This window comes from Acartia tonsa, chromosome 4, assembly GCF_053477335.1.
Source record: "Acartia tonsa isolate MP-2025a chromosome 4, ASM5347733v1, whole genome shotgun sequence".
Taxonomy (NCBI): Eukaryota; Metazoa; Arthropoda; class Copepoda; order Calanoida; family Acartiidae; genus Acartia; species Acartia tonsa.
The window spans coordinates 46,688,205-46,705,827 of record NC_137263.1 but is presented as its reverse complement, the minus strand read 5'-3'; the positions used below and the strand labels follow the sequence as shown (position 1 = coordinate 46,705,827).

At 33.2% G+C, this 17,623-nt stretch overlaps 1 protein-coding gene across 1 annotated transcript in view; it reads left to right on the top strand.

The window, feature by feature from the left end:
* Positions 1-16,772, top strand: part of LOC145317424 (uncharacterized) — a 44,692-nt gene extending 27,920 nt beyond the window's left edge. The window contains exons 2-3 of the mRNA XM_080158499.1: positions 13,356-14,327; positions 14,705-16,772. Coding sequence (XP_080014625.1) covers positions 13,356-14,327; positions 14,705-14,992 — 1,260 coding nt within the window. The 3' untranslated portion in view covers positions 14,993-16,772. The remainder of the gene's footprint in view (positions 1-13,355; positions 14,328-14,704) is intronic.
* The last annotated feature ends 851 nt before the right edge of the window (positions 16,773-17,623 follow it).

The window sequence follows — 17,623 nt, the reverse complement described above, 5'->3', positions numbered from 1 at the left end:
GGGGAAAGGGGAGTAGCTCAGCTTGCAAAAAAAAGATTGCAAGCACGCGCGAGCACGCAGATAGCCAACTTGCAGGAATTTTTAGGAATACAGGCGTACATTTCAAATTTAGATTTTTAATCATGAGATTTCTTTAATTCTAAGATATTTCAACAAAAAAATAGACTACTAGTAATATTTTTCGTTGACAAAATTGATTTCTTTTTATTCTTGAGTTACTTCATTTATCTTAAAACTAGTTAATATTTTTGCCATTTTCGTGCTAAAAAAAAGATTTTCTGCGATTAGAAAAGATTGATATACTGTGTTAAAAATAATATTATGGGTTTGGGAATTTTAGAAGAAAGAACATTTTGATGTACGGTGAGAGGGGAGGTGGGGGTGAGGGGAATTTTGTTTTTTGCAGCTGCCCATATTATTTATTGGCTAACTACAGGGGCTTAGAGTGTGGCTTGGGAGGGGTAGGGCGAGCGCGGAGGGATAGGATACAAGCAGGACAAAAAGGGCACAGTTTTTGCTTCTCATATGTTTACCTTAAAGTGGGTGAGGGGTGTTTCGGGGGATTTTTGCAGTTTTATGGCACACATGTTTCAGTTATCTAAAAATGTTGCATATTCTACAAATTGTCAAATTTTATTGTCCTATTTAAGTAAAATTAAATATCCTTAAAGTAATATTCTACAAATTTCAACTATTTTAATTAAGTTTCACCATCAATTTTAAAGCCCATTTAATGATAAAAGGGTTAAAAACACAAGCTTTAATGGGCAAGAAAAGTGGGAAAAAATGTGCTAAAGGGAAAAAGAAACAAAAAGTGTAAAGAAAATGAGAGACTATAAATATCTATCTATCTAGGGTAAATGTTAGTATGTGTAGCGCTCGTTTTAAGCACATATTCACACATATGTTAAAATGGGGGGGGGGGGGGGAGCTCAGCTTATGTTCGTATGGTCGACTTAGATTAGATTAGATTTATTATTCTTGGGTGTACATACATAGAAAAAAAACAACAAAATAATAAATGAATTAAATGAATATTATATACATTTATATATACAGTCAAATTTTATTGATATGATTAATTTATAAAAAAATTTTCTTCCCAAATGGCAGTTTCCTAAAAAACTAGGAAGTATGCAGTAATGTGTATTCACACATTGTTTTCATACAGGCCATATAAATAAGACAAAAAAAATAGAAAAAAAAAGATAATAAGCAATAAATAAAATCATATTGGAGAGGAAAGAATGATAATAGGAAGGATTGATTAGGACATACAAGTCTCACACCATTATTGCAATAATAGAAATTTAAAAAAATTTTAACAAATAGATTTTGATTGATTTATCAGATTTCAAACAATATTGAAAAGAAATATAATTTTATCTACATTCTTGACATAATGGGTTGTTACACACTAAAGTTAAGCTTGATAACAAAGATTCTTTTAGATTTTTCATAAATTTTTTTCTTGATTGATTGTGGGTTAATAAATCATTATTACAATGGTTATTCCATAATTCTTGGAAATGATACTTAGGAAATCTTTCAATAGATTTAAACTTCGGTTTTTTAACATCAAACATATTAGAGTTTCTAAGATTTCTGGTATGTAATTGATTACGGCGAAGCCATGTACCTTGAAAGGAACTTGGTAGCTTACTGTTTATAAAATCATACATAAATAATAATTTCAAATAATTAGCTGATTCATGTAAAGGAAGGACATTCATTTTTTTAAATAAAGGCATTGTGTGTGAGATGTGTTTCTTACTAAAAACAATTCTTATTGCCTTTTTTTGCAATTTAATTAATGGGTCCATAGTAGATCTTAGACCACAACTCCAGGCAGGTAAACAGTAAAGTAAATGACTATTTATAAGTGAGTGAAAAAGCATTTTTTTGCTATCTAAATTCAGTATATGTTTAGCTCTATTTATAAGAAATAAGGAACTAGAAATCTTTTTACGTAAATGTTCTACATGATATTTAAAATTTAAAGAAGGATCTATAAATACACCTAGGAATTTAATTGCAGGAATATTGCTACTTGAATTGACATAATTTAAGATTTTTATTTTCTCAGGATCAAACTCATTTTCATTGTTAAAGTTTAGCTTAATATTAAGAGCATTCCAATCAATAGTATTTTCATTTTTATTAAATATCATGATTTTAGTTTTATCAGGATTTAAGCTCATTTGATTACTCCTAAACCAATCAGATATCTTTTTAAGTTCATTGTTTAATTTCAGTTTTATCTCTGTAAAGTTTTTACCAGAAATTAAAAAATTACTGTCATCAGCAAATAATAGGGTAAATAAATCAGTACAGTTTTTAAGATCATTTATGTAGATTAAAAATAGAATTGGTCCTAAAATAGAGCCCTGTGGGACACCTCTATCTATGTTCAGCTTAGTTGAATCAGTGTTGTTTACATGTACAAATTGCTGCCTATTACTTAAATAATTTTTAAACCATTCAAGTTCAACGCCATTAATGCCAATTTTTGACAACTTTTTAATTAAAATAGAGTGTGGAATTGTATCAAAACATTTTGCAAGATCACAGAAGACTCCAATTACAGTTTTATTATCATTTTTTGCTTCAGCTATATAATTTAATAGATAATGTATATAGATACATAATGAAATATGGGCTTTATGTTAGAAAAGCTCTTTAGAGTTTTTGCCTACTAAGGCAACTAAGGAAATTTTTTTTTCGATGGGGTAAAATTTTAAAATATCTTTCATGCAAAAATTAAAAGAAATGTTCCTAAATGGGAATGTGAAATTCTGTTTACATAGTTTTTTTGTTTAATTTCATTATAACTTTTCTCTTGGGAGGATGGTGGTACTATCAACCAAAATAGTTATAAACCTTCCTAAGACCTATGAAAAGCTACTCTATAAAGGAGAACCGTATCGGTTCAGCGGTTAGCGAGATCCTTCGGTACAAACGAACAGACAAACATCCTGTTACTTTTTCATAAGGATTGAATTTGTTTCTTTGATTTCATTTTTGCCTGGTACAGATTTATATTAAGTTTTGACATATAAATAAATTGTTCAGTTAGCAGCAGTCGTGGTGGTTAGACAAGTATGTAACTAGGGGTGAAGTGGCTTTATTTAGGGATTGTCCAGGGGGTGGTGGAGGGGCATATACATATGTGTTTTTGGGGTAGGGGGGGGGGGAGAAAGAAGGTTGCTTATAATGGTGTTCTTTAACTTCCGTCTATGCAGAAAATTCTCTTGTCTAATTTAATATCATTGTTTTATGTTTATATAATCATTTTCTTTTCTATTTTGCGATTTACTAGATTTTTTTATGCGAAAGTGATGGCACATCGCATATGTAATAAGCATTCAAGGGTTGTTTAGGGGTTGTAGCAAGGAGGTGGTGAAGGGGGTTGTCTAGGCATCTTTTTGAAGTTGTAGTGGAAAGGTGTTAAGGGTTGATGAAGGAAGATCTCGATCATAACTATTTTCGGATAGATTCACCCCCTCTCTTTCTCCATTCCCTTTGAACTGGATGGTTCTGGATTATCTATTTCAAAACTTGATAGCGATAAGGTGTTTATACAAGTGCGCCAATGTTTCTTTTTATAAAATTGTTAAAAAATGAAATCTGTTTGGTTTTCCTTTGCAATTAAGCTTTTTTTTAGGTACAGGGAAGGTTTTTAACTATTTTGGGAGAGCGTATCTCCACCCTCCCAATTTAAAATCACACCCCCAAATTTTTTTTCTGAATATTTCTTATTAAAACTCAAATTAAAAAGTAGAAGGGCGGTTGACTTATCCCCCTCCCACCTTAAGAACACCTAGAGGCTTCTTGGGGGCGTCCGTTGCCCCTAGTCTTTCTTAAAATAAAAGCTATGTCTTGCATTTTTTTTCAATTAGGTGTTTGATCACGAATTTCATATGGTAAAAATATTTTTCTTTTTTAATTGTTATCCTAATAAGATAAAAGTTATGCTTGAAAATTGTTTTAATAGCTATTATTATATGTTGCATTTTTAGATAAACGTCAGAATTTGCGTCATTTGCGTCATTTCTATTTCAGATTTTTATTACCCGTCATCTTAAGGGTTGTTTGTGAGGTAGTAAGATCGGGGGGGGGGGGGTTGTAGCTAGGCATATAAGGCACAAAGCAGAAAATAAATACAAGCAGACATGCACACACACACACACACACACACATACATTCTGCTTTGTAGTCATGCAGCCTTAGGCAAGGGAGGGAATATTTTCATAGGGGATGAGAGGAGAGGGATGGTAAATCTGGGGGGGGGGGGGGAGAGGGGTAGTTTTGTGGACCAGACACTTTTAAAGTTCATAAAAATATAAACACTAACTTTTACATTCTAGAACAATTTTAATAACGTTTTAATAACGTTTTCACTTTTTTGCATTAACAACAAAAAAATATTTTTTTATTCAAAATATACCTAAAAAAAACGCTTTAGGTTCCAATCTTTTTGTTTAACAAATTTTATTTAAAATTGTTATAAAGCGTTTGTAAATTTTTCTTTATTTTATATACCTAATAATTAGAAATTAATCTTTTATTATTCTTTTTAGGTAAGCAATACAACAAGTAACAGACAATTAGAGGATTTTTTGTGCAACAAAAAAACTTGAAATTCGAGGTTGCGTGACGCGTAATATTAATTGGCAATTATGAAACGGCGTAAATTATAAATTAAGTTTAAATATTTTCACAGAATTATTTATGTCAACACGTGCAGTGCATTATTTTACATGCAAGGAAAGGACAGTGGCAGATAAATTTCATCTTTTTCTAATTTATCCCCTAAAACTTTACAATACTGATGCATAACTGATAATATTTTATAAACTATCCCTTCTCCAAAAGATGCATTTTATGTTTTAGCTATTCCCCCCCCCCCCTCCCCACCTGATTGCCTAAAACCTGCCCTGAACTAATACTAAGCTGCACAGAAAATTTGGCTTCATATGCCCTGGCCGTTTACTTACTGGTCCCATAATTTCAGCTATTTAGAACAAAATTAGCAAGAGTTTTATATAAAAAATATTAATGTTTTCAGATAATGGCCTTTTAACTAACTAAAAGCTTTTTGTTTCACATAAACCAAATAAAAAACGTCCCTTTATTTTAAGAATTTAAAATGCATTTCAGCGTAGGCTTCGTTTATATGGACTCACTTACATAAAAATTAACATTCATTTATTTCTTCAAAACCTTTTTTGGGTCATGCACACTCCCACTTACACACACACACACACATTCACAAACATATATATATAAAATATAATAATGTAAAAAGGTTAAGTAATACAATTTTAATCTGTTAGTAATTGTTGTCTATGTTTAATTTAAATATAAAAAAATTACAAAATAATGATAATTTATAAGATTACAACAGGTTGAAGATTCCTTTGACTTTTAACTTCTGCTATTGTTTTGCTTGTCTTTAACAAAATTTAGCTAGCCAGGTTAAATCTTTGCAAAAAAAAATAGGCTTTGTCTGTTTTTCATTATTTGCAGCCAACCCTCCCCCCAATCCAACCCCTGTTTTTTTACATGCGTATATGCATTATATTTGTGTGTTTGTGAGTGTGTTTGTATTTGTGTGTGTGTGTGTGAGTGTGTGTGTGTGAGTACTGAGTACAGATATAATTGCGATGCATTTCATGCAACCCCTTCTCTCTCTATCTATTTATCTGCCCCCTCCCCTCGCGACTTGTGTATAATATTGACCTTGATGATCTAGACACTTTGAAAGGACACTCCATTACTTTATTATTGAAACTAGCGAATGCGGGGGGAATTATGGGGCTCTATATTCGAAGGGATTTGAAAAGGCAGAAAAATTGCCGAAAACCAGACTTGTTTATAAAAATAAAACGGCCTAAAACCTTGGCTAAGAAGCTTCACTGTAACGGAGAAACATATCGGTTCAGCGGTTAGCGAGATCCTTTGCTACAGACAAAAAAGCTTAATTCTTTATATTATAGGATATAAAAAGCCAAATGTCCAAAGATTTAAAAGTAACTTAATGTAATTGAACTTACACATTAAAATGGAATATATAAATTTTAAAATGCATAAAAATTAAAGTATCAGAGAACCCATTTAAATGCAAGTTCTATTATAACAAAACAGTGTGTTCAGCAAGTCTTTATGCTTCACTTTTTTGCATTCTGATATTAAACCTTTTAAACGCCTACTATTTAAAATAGATAATTTAAAAACTAAATTGGTTTTATTATTTTGCATTTTATATATAGCAGTGTAGTTGATATTTTATATGGGAATTTCCGTATGACTCTTATGACCACAGCCTCTAAGCAGTCGGTTACCATTACTATAAATCTACACTTCATTCTACAATAATATAGCTTTGAAAGATGATTATAATTTAATATTAATTTTACAAATTTTTCTCATATATTTTAAAGTTATGTGTTAAATCCTATTATATAAAGTAATAAGATTTTTTTGTCAGTAGCTTAAAATATTGGTTACTACTAAACCGATTTGCTTTTGGTATAGGTTTTTAGCTTTTTTCTGGATCAAATATAAAGCCCCTAGATGATAGGGGCGCAGCAATTAGTGTTAAATTTATAGCGTTTGAATAAAACTATACATACCTATACTGTTACATATCTCAAGTTAAATGACATTTTCTTCTTCATATAAATTTTAATTCATATTGAAATATGCATTAAATCATTTTGTAATGACTTATAATAATAAACATTTCATTGTAATTTTTATTGATGAAAAAGGGACAAGGGGGGAGGATGGTAATATTTAAATGAAAGATACTTTTGCATCAAATGGGACATTGTTATGCAAATAATGATATTACAATGTTCAGTGCTTTGTGTATAGTGTAAGTGTGTGTGTGTAGGTGTGTGTGTGTGTGCCAATTATGCTTATTATTGCACAAAATCTTTCCTCAATCTTTTTCGTGTCTGCAAAAATTCTGCAATCCATTGACCAAGCTAATTGCTTAATAATTTGACCCTGTGTGCTTGTGTGTGTGTGTGTGTTATTGTGTGTGATGTTTAGTCCCTTTATATCCTCAAAGTTGATTCGCCCCTAGCCTTAATATATAGCTGAAAACGCTTACCTGAAAAGAACAACCCATTCAAATTTAATAATTTCCGAGCTCTTTAGGTTCAGACAAAAAAAACCTAGATCAACTAATGCGAAATTGCAATTATGCTTGACAAAAAAGTAAACTTTACTTAATTTGTTATGTTTTTAAAAAACTTCAAAATAAGTTTTTTAACAGAATATTTTGCTATACCTATAAGTTTAACTTTGTTAAAAATAAGTAATGCTTACCCTTTTCCACCAATAAGAAAATTTTATTAAATCATTAATGTTTACTTTAGTTCAAAACAATTTTGTTTTAAGTTATCTTATATGTTGATATAGTTTACATACAAAAGTTATGCTAAAAAGAAGTATTGCATACCCTTTGCCACCAATAAGAAAATTTAGTTAAAGTTTTAAAGTTTACTTCAGTTTTAAGTTATCTCATATATTGATACTAGCGGCTTCGCCCCTAGCCTCTAGGGGCTTTGCCCCAAGATTTATAATTACACCTTTTATTTCCTGGAGATGCCCCCACTCCACCACTATTTTAAATAATTTTTTTAAAAGTTGGTGGGGGGATTTTTTGTTTTTTGGGGGTTAGGGGTGTCCCACCCCCCAAGAAAATAGCCTAAAACCACAACAGGACCAGAAGGTATATTCCCTGAAGAGTAGAATCCTATCGGTTCAGTGGTTACCGAGATCTTAAGGGACAGACAGACGGACGGGCAGACATCATTCTACTTTGTATTATAGATAGTTTTATATATAAAATCCAGCCTGCCTCCACCTAACCGAAAATGCAGCTTCACCCCCTGCTTGATCTGCATTATTTAATTTCATGCTTCTATATTCCTATTATCAAAAGTCTCAAATTCTGCGATGCAAAACATTAAAAATTTGCATTCAGATTTTCATACACATAATATAAAGGGATCTAAAGGGATAAGACAATGGCCAATAGATTGATGTACACAAAATTACCCCTTCTGTAGACTAAAATTAGTGGTTGAAACGTTTGGACTCTCCACTTAATGAGCTAACCAAAATTAAATAAAAGATCCAAAAGTTATTAAGGCATACAAACACGTTATTATAAAACTTTGGGGACTATGTCCCCTCCCTATCTGCATAATAATGCATATATGTATTATGTATATCAAAAAGCAAAAGAGTTAGGAAGTAGGTATATGTCTGTTTCTTAGCCCAATAAGATCTTGCTCACAGCTGGACTGAATTTTATTTTTAATGTTGGCTGTATAGATGTAGGTTATGGGTAGGTATATCTTTAGATATAGTAGTTTAGCCATTTGCCCCCCAGTAAATGATTCTAGAGTCTAGGTGCGTTGAATATAGTTAAATATATCATTTAATTCGATCTATTTTATAAAAAGTTTGAAAAATATAAGTTTTTCGGTATAGATAGCAATTTTAATGAAAATGTGAACCACTCTAGACTAATTTGTCCATCCTATCAGATACCAATTTAATTCTTTTGCGAAGCAATTTTTTTCCCTATCCATCCAATAACAAAAACTGAAGGCCGTTACACATTTTTTTGTCTTCAAATATTGCATATTGTATTAACATTCCCTTTGTGCATAAATTGCATAAAAAAAAGATAAACTTTGAAACTCCATACATTGCATTGTAAACAGAATTTTAGCATTATATAAAATCATTTTTTTTAACATATGAGATTTTTTTAAAGCTTAATAATCCATATTTTAAATAAGGCCTAAAATTTAAAAATAAGTATAAGGATTTAATAATTCTATAGTGAAAAAAACACATATAACTTTTGTAGTGAAATTAAAAACAGATGATTATAAGAAAATATAAAAAATCTACATAGTATATTTTAAAATTAGACTTCAAATTTAAGAGAGAAATATCTTTCAATAGGTTTTACCGAAAGTCATAAATACGTTTCTTTTTATTAATTTTCTTATTCGTTGGCTCAACAACTTTTGGGACTTTAATTTTGATTGTTTAGTATATTAAGTTAAGTATTCAGACGTTTCAACCACTAAGTTTACACTACAGAACGGGTAATTTTGTGTATCATCATTAAGTATTTATGTCAATTTTTCGAGAAAAAATAATATCATATTTCTTGAAAATAATAATATTATAGAAAATGAAAGTGCAAGTGAATTTCTGCAATATATTTATGTCCTTATTATACCCCCCCCCCCCCATCTTCCTTCTCCTTTTCTACGGTTAATTACGCATTCCGGGAAGAAATGTGGGGCTCTCAGCACTCCGATAGGTCATGTGACTCCCAGAGACTACACAAACACACTCACACGTACACACACATACACACAATCAGAGTTGCATTTATTACAAAGGAGAAAGGAGAACTGTTTTATGTCTTCTGAGAGCTCGTTTGTTCCTCCGATGGGAGGTTTACGTCGGAGGTTGCCAATATTTTATACAGGATTTAAGGAATAAGTAAATATCCGTCGTTAGGATCTATTTTTCTATCTTAAAAAGTATTCTCTCGGTAACTAAATAACCTATTGACCTCTCCGAAATGAAACAAAGCAACTTGTGGGGACTTTCAACCCTGCGGGAGTTTTTAAGATCTCTCCTAACCTAACCTTACCTAACATAGATTATTTATAACTTTTTAAGCTATTTTTTTTGTCATTATACCTCTGACCATTTATCTCGATGTGATTATGTGTGTTTGTGTAAGTATACTTCTGTGTATGTGTCAGTGTATTTATGTGTGTGTGTGGGTGTGTCTCTGTGTGACTTTACATTTACATATTACACTTAGTATAGAAATATTCCCCCAATTTTGTTTCTCTGCCTCCAATAAACAAACTATTTCTCTTTTATATTCATTTGTGAGTTTATATAGTATAATAGGATAATATCCTGCACTATAATATGTATAAAAACACTCTCTCTGATAAACTACACGCCCCTAGCTCTGCCCCCCCCCCCCCCAACTCCTCCACCCCCGTAGCTGCCTCTAATGTATCATAGTCCAAGAATTGGTGCATTCTACTCGTCTGACACACAGACACACACATACACACACAATAATTACACACACACATGATATATATTACACATACACAGAATGTACTGACTGGCCCACTCACTGAATGTGGGTGCGCATCTACTTCCGCATAATTAGAATATACTCATTGTATTTCATATTCGCAACAAAAAATTAGCAAATAAATCAGGAATAAGGTATAGCTAACAAGCGAAATTAATCTAAAAATCAGCTGAAATTTGATTCAGTTGAGGGTTACAGCTTGGTGAAACAAAGAGGAAGGGACAGCTTGTGTTTTGGTAATAAAATGCAGTCCATGGCCATCTAACGTCACTTATGGGAGCCAAATCACTCCTTTTCTGTTTAAACATCAGAGGTTTTAGGTTTAATAACACCCACCAGACAACCAACAATTTGATTGCATGACTTGATTTGAACTGTGCATGGTAATGTGTTGCACCTGTTTGAACCAAGGCATTCCCCCAACTCTAATTATAAATGTCGCACACCTGGCATAGCAGCAGTAGAAATTATTGTTAACGTCTTTAGTTATGACGTAGTGTTAAGCCGAGATTCGAACCTACCACCTCCCCGACGACGAGCGATTGCGCTACGTGTTAAGCCACGGTCGCGGGTTAATGCAGTTATGGTATCTTGATAATGTGATACATATGCGGAAGTGAATGCTACCCCCCGAGTCTGACATGAAATGTTTAGCTGCAGCCCCTGCAGCCACTACCTAACCTTATTAAATCTTGTACAATCAGCAAGAAAAGCAAAAAATGTAAGAAATAACTAGGGCATCTATATGTTTAAGATACATTTATATAGATTTATCTTTCTCGTACACAGTATTGCATCTTTGAGAAGGGGTAATGAAATCGGGAATGATGCAGCTTATACCAATAACGAAATTAATTCGGGGAAAAATCACGAAATCTATATGTGTTTTTCAGCTGTCGTTGTGGGGCAACACATCGTAAAAATGACGACCTCTCCATTTGCCCCCCAAATATTATTTTAGATTTATTTCGCTTGTTGGTTATACCTTATTCCTGTGATGATGTATTAGAAAAAAAAGATATTAAATGACCAAAACAATATTTTTATTTTTTTATCCTATTAAAGGTTTTTTTTGTCTGTAGCTTAAGATTTGTATAGCTACTGAACTGATTGAGTTCTCCCTTTCAGAGAAGATAATTTGGGATGGTTTCATCCTGTTTAATTCTCATATTTAAGTCTTGGGCTGGTTTTAGCTATTTTTCCCTACCTCTTCGAATACATTTATTAGTATTATACATATAAAAATCTAAAATTATATCTATTGCTTTAAATGAACAAAAATAGATATATTTATGATTTCAATAGATCACATACAAATTAGATATCGTTTTTAATAAATTAGGTTGTTTTCCATGATATCTGTATAGCCAGGTTTCTGTCAGATTAAACATTCTTCTAATGAAAGTAAAAACAGACAAAGAAAAATTTTGGACAAAGGAAAAGAGGTGCACTTAATACATACACATGCACACACACTATAAATTACACAGACTTAATCACACGCACACACACATACTTTTTAAAACACAGATAAAATGAAAGTCCTTTTAAATATTTAATGAGATTAAATATTGAATTTATAGCTTTCTATAATAAAATTTAGACCAAGTCTGATATGCGAAATAACACCCTTGGACAATAGCTTAGGTCTTTTTTTCATATAACTTTAATGGTTGCTAACCAATATTAAACATGGATCTCGCAGTTCACGTAAATGCGCGAGAGAGAAAAACGGATGTTTTCTCAAGCTAGGTGCTTTCTTGAATTTAAAAGCCTTTGTTATTTTAGATGATTTGAAGGCCTTCTAATACCATTTTTTACCAAGTTCTACTGTAGCAGCATATACAGTAAATGAAAGAAAGACATCTGTCAATGTAGAAAATGCTTTTTTCCTATACTGTACTTGATTTTAAAATTGAAATATGATCACAACGCAATTGTAAAATTACAGTACGAACTTCCTTTAAAAATATAAAACAAGCATAAAAGGTACATAGAGTTGAGTTCAAGAATATTTCACCAGAAGAAAAACAAATTTATCTCTAGTTTCATTAAGACTTTTGATTAGTCGCCGACTGTTAGGCATGATGCTTTAAAAGAGTAAGCGGAAAAAACATAAAGTTTCGACTCAATCAATGATTGGAAAATTTGGAGGATAAAAGTGTTATCTCTCTTTCTTGGCTAGGTAGCACATTTTTAAAGAATATTATACTATTATTTAAGTTTTTTAAAGCTAGGTAGTTTTTTAAAGGTCGATCTTAAAGTTAGACTTTAGCATAGCATTAACAACTTGTTTTACACGGCTGGGTTTTAACCTGGGAGGAAGGGACATTGGGTTGTTTACTACACTAGTCCCCAAAGTTTTGTAATAAAGTTTTCTTCTTCGTTGGCTTAACAACTTTGGGGACTTTATTGAATCTTGGTTGGTTGGTACATTAAGTTGAGTATCCAAACTTTTCAACCACTAATTGTAATCTACAAGATGGGTAATTTTGTGGATCATCATTGGGGACGTACATCAACTTATCGGCCATTGTCTTATCCCTTTAGATCCCTGGTTTTAACCCAACATACATACACACACAAGTTCATTGTAATTAAAATTCCCGTTTTGCACCCAGATCCCTTTTCTCGCATATATTTCGCCAACTAATCCCATTTATGTGCAATGCAATTTTATCGCAATAGCCCCCCATCCAACCCTTCACATAATTCCCAAAACTTTATTGCAGGCTGTCCGTGTGGGTTTTGTCTCACCCCCCCCCCCTCCCACGTTGCCTTTTTTTTTGGGGGGGGGGAAGGGGGGGGACTAAGCAATGTTGCATATCTTGACATTTTAGGCGAAAAAAATCGCGAGCATAGCTATTTAACTTTGTAGGCAAAAATGTGTAAAATGTGGTGCCGTTTTTTTTTGTAATTTTTGAATTCACCAGACATGCTATGTGCAAATATATTAGCAATTTGCATTTCTGCTTGGATGTAATTACTTTTTTTTCGATGCATTCTAGATATTTAAACTTTTATTAAAGGTTATGCAAACCTTAAAATTTTCGTTCAAGTACAAATTGTAACATTTGATATACTATGTACTGCTTATAATATTACCAAAAAAAGCTTCTCTGTTATAATGTTATATATAGTTTTCTTTTCTTATAATAGAATTATAATATTTGTTTTTCTGTTTCAGGAAATTGACCACTATGAAGGCTCTGAGTCTGTTTACGTGTCCCAGACCAAGAAAAGCAAGCTTGATGACCCGAAGCTGGAGCCCTACCCCCACCACCACCCCCATATTGCCGCCTATCCCTCTATCGCGCACAGACCCTGGTCACCGCCAATCAAGGGAGGTGGCCGGTATCCTGGCCCCCCAAGTGCCGGCGGCAGCGCCTATTCGCTGGAGCCCCACCACGGTCCTCATCACAACCAGGCCGCCCTCAAGCTTGAAGAGGATAAATTTTCAAATTACAGCACATCGCCGGTTTCTTCGGCGGGGGTTGCGGGCAACGTAAGCGGCGGCAACACAAATAGCTACCACCCAAGATACAAGGACAGCCCGTACTCGGTTATACCAAAGAAAAAGTATCTCGAAGAGCACGAGCGATTCCCGACGTTGGCCGACGAGATTTCGCGTATTAAGACTGCGCTGGACGGTGCTCCCGTGCACGCCAAGGAGGCTGTCCTGAAAATCCTAGAGCGACTGACGGCCCGTGTTGATAGGGCGGAGCGGGAAAAGGATGATGCAATCAACAGGTTCCGCGAGCTGCAGCTAAAATATGGACAACTTGAGGATGAATTCGCCAAGAAGCGCGGCGAACTCAGGGAACTTCTGAGACAAGATCTTAAGCGGATATCAGCGTTGGGCGTCAATGTGAGCGGCGTGACCGACATAACTGTGTCCTCAGCCGACAACCCGATGCCGCTGCGCCTGGTCAAGGAGTCCAAGTTGATAGGCGGCGACGGCGGCGACAACGAGAAGTCGTCATCCGCTGACCCAAGCAGCTCTGAGTGTGCCGGCACCACCGTGCTACCCAAGATCACGCTGAAGTCCCCGGCCAAGGTAATGGAGGAGTTGAATGTGCCGAGCTCTACTAGGTCGGAGGCTGGCAGTGTGGACAGAGAAGAGGACCAGGAGGCCCAGCCATCTGTTTCTTCTCCTGTGGTAAGTTTATCTTTTTTCAAAATCAAGGATAACAATATCCACTTAAAAGCGAAGCTCAGTAAATGAAACAGTGGTATAAATGGACGCATATTTTATTAGAGATTTTTAGCCCATGAAGAAGCAAAATATTATTTAGAATTGTAAACAAAAGTCTTTCACAAAAATGCGTAAATGCAGAATACTAAATTTCTATAGAAAGCAATGCGTGCATTTTAATAAGGCACTATGTCGATTTAAACAATTGTTTCATCGGTTATAAAGAAAAAGGATTTTTTCCTAATATAGACCTTTGCTAGTATGTCTCTGACAGTATAATTTTCGAATATACCTAACAAAATCATTTTATAAATGTATAAACTTCAAAACATTCCGTTTAGGAGCGCGAGAGTCTGAAAGAGCGCATGGTCAAGATGGAAGCTGAGTTGAACAAGCTCCGCGAGGAGGTGTCCAGCAGGACCAACGGCAAAGCGGACCTAACCACCGCCAAATCCCCGCTGGCCGCTCCGCCCACATCATCGTCCGCCCTGTTGTCCTCGACAACCCCGTCGTCCTACACGAGCTGCTCGGCCAAGCTGGGCTCGAACGGCGCCAACTCGAGCTCCCCCACGCCCAGCCCTCCCTCCCACCCCGAGAGCTCGCCAACGTCGAACGGCGGCGACGAGTGACGAAACCAGCACCCGTTGCGGAGGCGGTACCGCCAACACGAACGCGTAGCCACTTGAGGCATATCATATTGTCAGGGAATAAGAGTTCTTCAAGGGGGCGAGGCTAAATCCTGCCCCCAGCTCTTGTCCTAAACCCCTTTTATCTTTCAAAACTGTCAGTTCCTTGAAAAGGACTTTAAGGTGATCTCTTCCCCTACTCCCAAACTAACCTTCCATGTTAAACAATTCCCAAGGAGTGTAAACAAACTTTTTTACAGCCTTTAATTTTCTCCTACACCATGAAATTGAAACCAATTCAATAATAGGGATTAATAGAAGAGAAAAAGCGAAGCTTGTACAGAGAGTTTAAATGTATAGAATAGATGTGTACACTGTACATTGTGGTGTACATTTTTGTGTACATTAAGGATGATTGCTTATTTTTATTTTCAGCATCCTATCTGTCATCAATTTGTCACGCAGCTGACAAAAAATATCAATATTGTTTCCTCAAAAATATCATAGTAGTAAAGCTAAAAAAATAAGTGTGTCTATATATTTTTTTCTAGATTTATAAATCTAGTTATACCTTTAAAAAGCTTTTTTACCAAATAATTTATCTTTTAGCAAATTTACTTTATACTATGAATATTTAATAAGAAACCCTTACCACCTTGGATTATAAATATTATAAAACACACACAAACAAAATTATATATCATATTATATAAAAATAGTCTTTTTTAATGCTAAACCAGTGGAAATATAAAGTCAAGAGTTTAACCAGTTTTAACACATGACTGTGCCATTCAAAAGTTAACACACACATAAAAATTATTTTTTTGAGCAATTGAACTGAGAGGGTGTTTATTCTATCCCTAACTCCTAGCTCTTAACATATTTTGCCAGTTGTATTTTTTGACACCTAGATATAGATTGATAATAATTCAAATAATAATAATATATTCTCTTAACATATGTTTACTATTTTTAGAAATTTCAAAGTAAAAAATCTTTCATATTATAATGTTCAAAATTAGAATACATACATATAAATGGTTTTGAATAAAATATTTCACATTTTTAATGTATTAATTGTCACTTTCTCAAATTTTCACAAAATTTTCAGCTTCAAAGTAAATTCTACTAGAAATTATATAAAATAGATATATAATATATGGATGTTAATATTAAATAAAATAGACTCTATACTATAGTAATCCTGTATTTTGATACATAGACAATAGAAAGCAGAAATATAACAAACAACATGGCCAGATATATATATTTTTTAATCAGTGATGTCCAGTTCAAAATTTTCATTAATTTTATATCTGTTTTTATTATGTATTTGTTTATTAGTTTTGTTGCGGAGATGTTTATAATTATGATGCACAGTCGCGCAAATTCTTTGCAAAAATTAATGCGAAAATTTGTGCGAACCTTGTTTTTTTGTATTCACCTATTATAAGAAAATATATGCTATTAGGTAAAGCAAGGGGAAATCATTTTTATATATTTGTTAATTAAGTAAAACTTTTTATGAGATAACAAAAAGTTTATTTGCATTGTTTAAACATTGCATTTTATTTTTTATGGCATAAAATTATGGGTTCTCGTAGTGCAGACTTAAAAACTTCATAGTACATCCTTTTTTTCAACTCTCCTTTTATTTTCCTCCCTCCCTTATTCTCTTACCCTTTTTTAATATCTTTAAGAAACTCTCTCTTTACAGTTTAAACTAAATTGTTAGTTTTAAGTTTAAAATGCATTCAGAAATATGCACACGAGTAATATGTGCTTTGGCAAAAGAAAACGGGTTCTTTAGTAAATTAGTAAATGTAACAAAAATACTATTTTCAAGCCTTTTGAATTGCCTTTAAAATAAAAACTAATGTCTATTTACTACCTAAATGGAGATTTTTAAAATAGATGTTCTAATGAATCATCTGAGTTTCCACAAAATTGGGCCCCCAAGATTTTAGCCAAAATAAATTAAGAATAATAACACACAAACTACCATAATTGTTATCAACGGGGTAAATTTAATTTAAATTTGTGTCAATTTTTTTCATCTGTGGAATATGTTTGTCTTAATTAATCTCTAGTTATTATATCATTTTCATAAATGTTGAATTATTTAAACGTTATTGTGCTTAAAAATTTGTTAATTTATCTTTTTAAGTTATTAAATGTTAACTTTTTTTTGAAAAAAAGGCAAAAATGTGAAAATAGAAAAGTGTCAGATTTGTAATTATTAAATAATTGTCACAGTTAATGGTCTCTAAAGCAAATTTTTATCATGTCATAGTTGATATCAATTTGTAGATTAAGGTTTTTTTTGGAAAAATGTTTTTAGATGATCCCAAGTGTTTTTGATGGAAGCTTTCGCTTAGTTTAAATTTCCCCCAGGCACACATTTTTACAATAATTTAGTCATCTAGTTTTTATAGCACTAAAGGCATCTTGAAAATGCTATTAACCTAAGCACTTAATCCTTTTACACACTTTAACTTAGTCTTTCAGGACAATTTTAATGTTAACAGACCCTATTTCTTTTGATTTAAGAAGTGGCTGCTCACTTAGCTTTAAGGGGGCTTTCTCCTGCGGGTTGTCTAAGTTAAGAAAGACGCAATTTACGATCATATTTTT